General features: G+C 40.7%; 1 protein-coding gene across 3 annotated transcripts in view; it reads left to right on the top strand.

Annotated features, from left to right (window-relative positions):
- The first annotated feature begins 2,011 nt into the window (after positions 1 to 2,011).
- Positions 2,012 to 9,215, top strand: part of LOC115569566 (polypyrimidine tract-binding protein 2-like) — a 30,776-nt gene continuing 23,572 nt past the window's right edge. Inside the window, exons 1-2 of one of the 3 annotated variants that reach the window (XM_030397548.1) lie at positions 2,012 to 2,165; positions 3,568 to 3,595. In XM_030397548.1, coding sequence (XP_030253408.1) covers positions 2,158 to 2,165; positions 3,568 to 3,595 — 36 coding nt within the window. In that variant the 5' untranslated portion in view covers positions 2,012 to 2,157. Of the gene's footprint in view, positions 2,233 to 3,567; positions 3,596 to 9,215 lie in introns of all 3 variants that reach the window. The other 2 variants (XM_030397547.1, XM_030397546.1) reach the window with 2 other exon arrangements.

The raw sequence follows: 9,215 nt of genomic DNA, 5'->3' as shown, positions 1-9,215 counted from the left end.
AACTATCGGGGGTAAAGTGGACACTGCAGAGACGGGTGTTGGTGGTGATTTCTAACTGTCCACGGTAGCTCCTTTTGACAAAATCGATCCACCGTTTCCTTACGTTGTCCTCCTTAGGAAACTTAAATAAGCTAATGGTGCCGTCACCCTGCACACTGTGGCTTCCAAGAAAGATGCACAAGTGATATGGAGGAGACATGACTGTTTAGCTGACTGGTTGACTGGTCAGCTAGCTGCAAGCTTTTCTAAGAGATGCTATCCAAGACTGGAGAGCAAGCGGAAAAACCTCTGAAGCTAATGCGCTGAATGTACTTACACGGCTTCCGCAGCAGGGCTGGGTTTATGATTTCTGACTTGCCCATTAAATCCTGAAACACAGTTTGTGAGCCTAATTCTAAATGGTTTTATTATTATTTATTTCATTTTATTTCATTTTATTTATATAGCGCTTTTCAATGACCCAAAGTCGCTCATTCACACACAGTCATACTGGTGGTGGTAAACTACGATAGTAGCCACAGTTGCCCTGGGGCAGGCTGACAGAAGCGTGGCTGCCATTCAGCGCCTACGGCCCCTCCGACCACCGCCTCAAACATACAGCAGTCATACACATTCACACAAGGCAAGGTGGGTGAAGTGTCTTGCTCAAGGACACAACGATCATGATGCAGTTGGCTGAGCGGGGATCGAACCGCCGATCCTCCGAACATAGGCCGACCCGCTCTACCACCTGAGCCACGGTTGAATGGCTTTTACATGTTTTAAGGAAATACATTTATGACCTTTTTAATGTGGTTAGAAGAAAATGGCTGAATTTGCTTACACGGACTTTAAGATTCTCCTATAGCTTGGTCCCTACAGAAGAGTATTAGGTTTAAGTTGTTTTTTTTTCATCAAAATTTTAAGAATAAAGCTGAAATACAATTTAGTGAACAAAGCCTAAATGTTGAGGATAAAGTCAGCTCTTCTGGTTCATCAAATCCAGTTAGGGGACCTACTGACAGATATGCGAGCTGTCCAAGCCTACGGTCTCTGCCTTGACTACATCATTGGAGTATGATGATAAACATAATTTATTTTAAACGATGCAACAGCATTAATTGATATATTATTATATCAGTATAGTTAAGTTCTCAACCTAACATAATTCAAGTCATCAGCCAGCCACTAAAGCACATGAGGCTCGTTAAAACTGGGAGACGCTATTTCGACTTTATTCATGAAATTGTATTTAAATTTAAAGGGATATTCCGGTGTAAGTTTAATCCATGGTCTAAATCACCGTGAAACTGTGTTAGACTCCCTCTCGAGAGATCAAGTTAGCAGACCGCTAATTTACAGAGTTTTATCAACCTCAGAAACGACCGCACGACAACAATACACTGCAGTAAATGGATCCAAATATAAACCAGAAGTCCCGACTCCACCATTAGCCTACCGAGTGCGATTAGAAATGCTCAATTCCGTTCTTTTCCCTGTCTGCTCTCGATAATAACTGTTATAAACTGGCAGGTAAGACACATATGAACTTTGATTGCTTTTCCATGGAGTCATAATCATACATTTTCATCCATGAGCCGCAGAACTCTACTGCACTCGGTAATCGACTCGTCGGGACTTCCCGTCAACAGGAAGCTGCTGCAGAGGAGTGGTAAATTTAGTCAGCTTTTCAGTGGAAATCCAGCTAAGCTAGCGGAGGTTAGATGCCCCGGACTATATGCTGAGACCCTATTTGTACTGTTGCTGAAGTTTGGTGCTGTTCTGAGCATTATTTGTGGCTTTTTGGTGGCGGTTTATATTTGGACCCATTTACTGCAATGTATTGTAGTCGTGTGGTCGTTTCTGAGGTTGATAAAACTCCGTAAATTAGTGGTCTGCTAACTTGATCTCTCGAGAGGGAGTCTAACACAGGTCCTGGTAACACTTAAGCTCCTAAATATTTACTCTGGAAGCCACAATTACCTGTGTGATTTGGGCCAGTGGCAGGCAGTACGTTCGACAGCTTCGGAAATTTCCGCCTATTTCCGACATTGCATCGTCTTGTAACTTCACCCTGCCTCCATTTTGCTCTCGTGTGTATGTGTGCGTGCACAGTGTCGGTGCAGACTGGAAAGACAACAGGACCGAAAGCGAAGGCACGGTGAAATTTCCACAGAAATGGACGGGTAATACTTCCTCAGCGATGCTAACTATAGCTCATCTGACTAAAATGGAGGTTTTAGAAAGCACGGGGTATGTTAATGCGTCGTTTTATGGAGAAGCCGAAGAGGAGTCGTATGATTGTGTTAGCGGGTTTCCATAGCCACGCGCTCTCTTCCATTAAGGAAGTACCTAATGCTAGCATGGTAGCATAACTTAGCTAACGCCCGCTGTTTTTCACATTATCTGCATTGTTACTTAGCTTTGATAAAATGCTTGGCGTGTTTGACGGCGTCCTAGGGAGACGTTATAATAATGCTCCATAATGCACTTGCTGTCCATAATAGTATTTTGCAGCAGGGTGCTAACGAAGCAGCTGGTGAAGTTTAGCTAACCGTTATGCTAACGTTACAGTAACGTTATCCTTTGTGTTGTCGCCAACAAGCTAGATTTTAGTTAGCGGTGCTGTAAATCTACTGAGTACCCCGATTAGCATGAGATGGGTCCTGGTTTTTTGATCAGTGTGGGCCAGAAAACAACAAACACTTCTAATAACGTAGATAGTTGGACGGTGTTAAAAGGCAACTACCATTCCTAGCACTGTTGCACTTACTTGGCTGTGTATGATATCGAATGTTACATTAAGTATTCTTGGGACTATAAGTTGACCATCCTTTGAACAAAGCATGACCTAAGTGTTACTCAAAGATGTGAGGAATTATAAATGAGCCCCCTGGTAAACGGGCTGATGGAACAGCATAACAAAAGGAAATCAGAGGATGTTGATGTGGTAAACAGATGGGTGACAAAGACACAGTTGTACATTAAAGATGAACACACTAAAGTCAAACTATGGACAGCACATCCACATTGTAGGAGATGCACATTTAAGGCAAGGTGAAATGTGTCACAATATACTATTGTAAATGAGGCCAAAGAGATGCCAGCCTAGAAATTCCATTATCCAGCAAGGGATCAGACCCCAGCAGAAATCACATCATCATTTCTTCGAGGAAGATTAAATGCAATAAATTCCATTCCAACTAAAACCACAACTGAAACTGCAATCAAAATATCTATCCAATATGATTTATGTTGTCTCTCATATCCTTCAGCTCTTATATAAGTTGTTGGTAGATTAAAAAACGGCTTGCATTTCTATGTTCTTTCACTTGTAACAAAAATATATAAAAGCTGTAAGTGTTTTGCAGATGGTTCAATATGTGTTGCGTCAGAACTCAAAAGTGACTACTTAGATAACAGACTCATTAGACATACAGAGTATGTCACAAATTACTGAATCCTCCAACAAAGGGTGACCAAAATCTGATGCTTTTCTATCTGATTGAAGCTTTTCTTTTTTGTATCTTTTTGATTCCTTTCCGATTTTAAATCTCCTTATTTTAACCATATGATTTTCTCTTTCAGCATCAGTGATGTTGCAGTTGGTGTGAAGGTGAGTTTTTTGCCTAGTGTTCGCTACAAAAATCACATGAGTCTGCCTTGGATATTGTAGGAGTGCTTTTTGTTGCATTATGAAACAAGAAACATAGGTATTTATTGTAATGCTGTGGGTGAGCAACACAAATGGAGATAAGAGAAAGAGATATTAGAAAATGAAAATATTGTGTTGTCTGTATATGAATTGATAAATGAATTGACAGTTGTGACAAAGGTAATTGATGTATAGACATGCAAGATACTAAATCATGCGCCCAAATACCATTTTTGAAAGTGGAAAATCAAAGCAGTCACAGTCGGTTAAATGCAGGCCTATGATCATGAATTGAGACCATCTCATGATTTTAATCAATAATCACTCAAGTGTTCAACGAAAGTTAATTAAGTGTATTGTTATTATTATTATTATTATTATTATTATCATTATTTTGGAACTGTAAAAGGTGTTTTGATGATCCGCGATGAGTGTCCAGGTGTAGGTTGTATGAGCTGTTATGCTAGCCATGATGATGGACGTGTTGTCCTAGGTGAGTGTAGTTTGGTTATAATTGATGCATAAAATAATGTTGCAGCAGTGACTACTGCCAATCAGGACAAACAATTAACAATGGATGCAGGTGCATATAGTATCATATACATGTGAAAGTTGTGACAGAAAACCAACATTTACTAAAATACCTTTACCTTACATTTTTCTACAACAGTCTCACACAGACCAAATTTTCTTGGTTTTCACAGTGGCACTAAACACACTCATTTCATTCAGTTATTCGAGCCAGGGCACAAGTGCATCTTGTCACCACCATGGCTCCGTATTGATACAGTGTACTCAAACAATAATACACTTCTGGGGTATCAACTTCTGCAAGCACCTTTTCCTGCATTTTGTCCTGATAGAAAAACAAAAAAGAAAACTAACTTTTTTATAATTATTTACAGGTATCAGGTGTGTCTAAATTCGTAGATTTGGCATGATCTGTGATATTTCTTGACTTACCTTAAGCCCAGGAAGTCAGCGCTGCATTAACAAATCACAGTCCTTGCAACACTGTTGCGTGTACTGTGTACACACTGTTTTGCATTTGAGTATGGATAGACTGATTTTTGTGTCTCACTTGAAGGTTCTGAAAACAATGCATTCCTCTTGTAATATTCTGGCTTCCCAAATTAGTGACAGGTAATGCAAAGCTCCTCTTGACAAAGTCAAACGACCCAATTCATAAAAGGTAAAAGGAAATCCGGCTTTTCCGACCTGAAAATGAGGCTCTTGTAAAAAAAAAAAAAAATTGGGGGGGGGGGGGGGGTTGCGCAAGGCAAGGGTCGGGTATTGGTAAATATAATGATCGGCCACCACTTTCAACGTTTGTTGTGCCTCTGATTCATGTCTTGATGTCGCTCCGCAAGTAGTCCATTCATTTGTCACAATGGAACTTTATTTAAAGAAGAGCGCCACCAAAGAGTCTGCAACTGTTGCGGAAGGTTATCTGATGTGTCAGTGTTTCCCCTATATGCATTCTGCTGCTGGATTTTCAGCACCGCCACAAAAAACTAGGTTGCCGACTCAGAGCACCGCTGCTACAAAAAAATCTGGGGGAAACACTAGGGGTGGGTAAAATATTGATTCATCAATGCATTGCAATGTATTTTTTCCCAATTAAATATCGACTATAAAATCCTTTGAATCGATTTGGGCGGGCGACCACCTGCTGTCCCTCGCCGGACCTCTCAGTCTCCGCCTCCAGCAGCTGGAAGCGTCTCACCCGCGACCTCGCTCGAGGGTCCGAGGGTGATGCGCCGCGGAAACACAGTCGGAGCTGCGGCAGGTAGCCAATGTCTGACGCACCGCTCTTTCGGAGACTGTCAACTCCAAGCGCAGCCGGTCTCACCCTGGCCGCTGCACCGTGCGCCCACGAGTAGCACTCTCCTCCGGGGAGAGAGGGGGGGTCAGTGTCAACGTTTTACCCCCTCGCGTCTAGCCGGAGGGCGGAGGGACGACGGTCATTTCTATGTTTATGTCAGACAAAAATGTACCATGCAGTCCCAGAAACAATGGCACTTTCTCAGCTTAACTATGGTTGCACTATTTTATAACTTAACACATCAGGTACCTTTGTTTACATTTCAACTAGAACTTCCTAGAGGAAAGATTTTCAATTTTTTAATTGGAAAAAGTATCAACAGGTACTCTAATGAATTATTTGTTTATTACTACTTATTACTGAATCGATATCGAAGCATTTAAGTCAATATTGAATCGAATCGATATAGAATCAAATTGCGACCTAGAGAATCGAAACTGAATCGAATCGTGAGGTTCTTAACAATACCCAGCCCTAGGAAACACTGTTCTAAGAATTTTGGACGTGTGGGGCAAACTATTTCTTTCTTTGCTGCATTCGACAACGGGACAAAAGAAATGTAGAGAGACATAGTGGAGCCATATTTTTTGTCCTTTGCCAATCACGCCTATGGTTTAGAACCCTCTGGTATTAAATAAGACTGTTCTGCACTGACAACCAGGGGCTGCACTGTTGCGTTAGTGTGACAGCAAGCTAATGCACACAGAGCTTTTTATTATTGTGTGTGAACCTGTGAATTGTACCAGTGAGACATTAGTGTGGTCATGAGGATGACGGGAAAATACAACACGTGCCACCATTACTTGCATCCATGAACCACAAATAAATATTAGAGTCCAGTGGTAATCTATTTTTGGGGCTGATGCAGATTGGGAAGTAAAAAATTCTGATATTGATATATATCGGCAGATATACATTTGTGTCTATCAAACACTTTCAAATGAAATGTAAGTAGGATTTTTTACAATTTACACCTAGGAGTTTAACAATCCTAAGCTTCTCTTTCTGCATTAAAATCACAAAAAAATGTTTTCATTTCAGCGTATAGTGCACAACATTGCAGTGATTTTGATATATCTGTGATAGGCTGATATTGGCAAACCAACATATTGGCCAGGGTCTAATATAAATGTAACACTCTCCCATATCAGGGTGTCTATTTATTTTGACTTTTTAGTAGGGTTGCACCGATACCATTTTTTTCAAACAGAGTATGAGTATTTTTCATTTGTGGTATCACCTGCCGATACCAAGTATCGATATTTCTACTACAAAAATAACCTTTAGGTTACATATGCATTGAATTGGAAAATGGATTTATTTTCTTCTCTGCTTGTTACAACAAATGATAATAAATTGAATGAAAACGGATATAGATAATCATCATTTCCTTTGTCAACAAGAAAGCCTCCACATTGGCAACGCCTCGCCTATTAACAAAACGAAACTTGACAATTTAAACAATGAAACCTATTACACAGTTAACACAGTCAACTTTAATATGTCAATTAAACTATTGCACAGTCTCCTCATTTGAGTCAGTGTGATATATATTAAAGTAGCCTAGTAGTTGTATCAACATCTGCATGTAATCAAGAACTGACTGTCACATCAAATAAAGAAAAATTAGTTTTTTCCTAGTTTACCTGACGTGCGCTTTATATTTTTATTTTGTATCGCCCTGTCTGCCAGTGTTGTTTTTCAATAAAAAATTTATATATATATATAATATTATTATTATTATTATTATTATTATTATTATTATTCGCTGAGTTGCATCATGTGGGGTGCCTTAACTCAAATGCAATTGGTCAGTGGACTTCCTGATCCACTTAACTGGCAGCGCAGGTCAAAATAGAAGCGCCCTGTCAAAATTTCAAATACATCAATAATTTATTGACTCTAGAGCTGTCCAAAACTATTATTTTTCAAACGATTAATCTAGCGATTATTTTAACGTTTCATGACCAGACAAAAGTAATGTAGTAACTGTAGCTGTTGTTGGTAACTTATATGAGGAAAAAATACCGCAGTTGTAGGCGGAGCAGCATCTGTCCTCCCGCCTGTCCTACCAACTCTTTATCACATTTCTGCCCGAAAAACAGCATCTGTCACCGGCAAAAACCCTTAATTCACTCAAGTGGTTGTGTTGATATAAATCACCGCGATGGTCAGCCCTCCCGACCGAGACTTCCGTGAACTTTCTCCCAGAAAACGGCCTCCGTCCCCGCAAGTGACAGAGTCACGTAGCGACCTGTTTACTAGGGATGGCTCGATTCAACTTTTTCATGTCCGATACCGATACCGATATTGCAACTTAGAGTATCTGCCGATACCGATATCAATCCGATACCTTCTTTTCTCCTCTGTTAAGTTGTTAATAATACATATAATTTGTATAGATGTACTTTGCTTAATATGGACATCTAAAAACACCATGTTCAAACTGTGCAGCAAATATTCTGCCCCCCTAAAGGAAGAAATAAAATAGCCCATGATTTGCCTAAAGCCATAAGCTTTTTATTTAAACTTCAAATCAGTGCAAACTACAAACTTGAATGTTTCTTCTTTCACATGTAACCTCTGGGGTTGAACTGTAAAACATCCATATCAAACTAGATATAGAATGGACTCAATTTCAATGTTGCATTGAGGGCTATAGGACATATAGCTGCTTTAAATAACTGTCACAAACACTTGCTTTTACATTCCTTTCTGACATTCATTTGGTCACTTCAACATGAGGGGCAGATTCTTCTTCAGAAATATTAACATTTCAGCCTTTTCAGCTGTGCGCACTTCTTTGTATTTAAGTGGGACAGCCATATCAGAATTGAAATGCCGATTTGGCAGCTGATAACGAGGCTCTGAATGTTCAACCAAACGTCGAAAACCCACATTTTCGACCACGGAAAGTGGCTGGTCATCTAACAAAATAAATTCGATGACCTTCTCCGTTATCACCTTTGCTTTGTTGCTCTCTGTGGGGAGTTTCTCGCACTTCAGTATTGTTTCCTGCAATGACTGCTGTCGCGGCTCACTTTTCTTCTTCGCGCCCGTTGACTGCAAAAAGTCTTCATACTCCTTTCCGTGATGCTTTTGCAAATGCTTTATCAAGTTTGTGGTGTTGTAATGTCCAGTACATCTGCCACCCCTTGAGACACTCGCGTTGCACAACTTGCATACGGCTGTATTACTTTTTCCTTCCTTGCGCGCAAAGTAATTCCACACAGCTGACATGATGACATCGCTAGGCTGTCACTCACGACGTCCATGCTGCAGGCTGCATCTCTGTTTACGGCACGTCGCGCAACAGGCTGCATCTCTGTTTACGTGCCGTAAGACACTACGGCCTCGTCGTGGAAAGTGAAGTTGAGCATTTGAGTTTAGGTATCACTCAGACATGAGCATTTGGGCTTGGGTATCGGATCGGACGGGCTATAGTTGTTTTTTTTTACTGTCGATCCCGAAATTTTGACCAATATCGGACCGATACCGATCCTGAGTATCGTATCTAGCCACCCCTACTGTTTACTGATGGTGATTATGTAATAATGTAATTTAGCGCGAACAACGTAACTCGTTCAGCTTCCAGGATGTTTAGGGGGCCGGGTTCTCATCACTACACATTATACACGGTCCGCGGGTTTAGAGTGACAGGGGAGACACCTGGGAAACACCCAGACGTCATCATCATGACGTGTACCGTCACATCTCTTTAGGAGTGGCAGCGCAGCTTTCTGTGTGAATTACATG

This window comes from Sparus aurata, chromosome 19 (genome assembly GCF_900880675.1).
Source record: "Sparus aurata chromosome 19, fSpaAur1.1, whole genome shotgun sequence".
NCBI classification, from domain to species: domain Eukaryota; kingdom Metazoa; phylum Chordata; class Actinopteri; order Spariformes; family Sparidae; genus Sparus; species Sparus aurata.
This window is presented reverse-complemented; position numbering and strand designations above follow the sequence as displayed.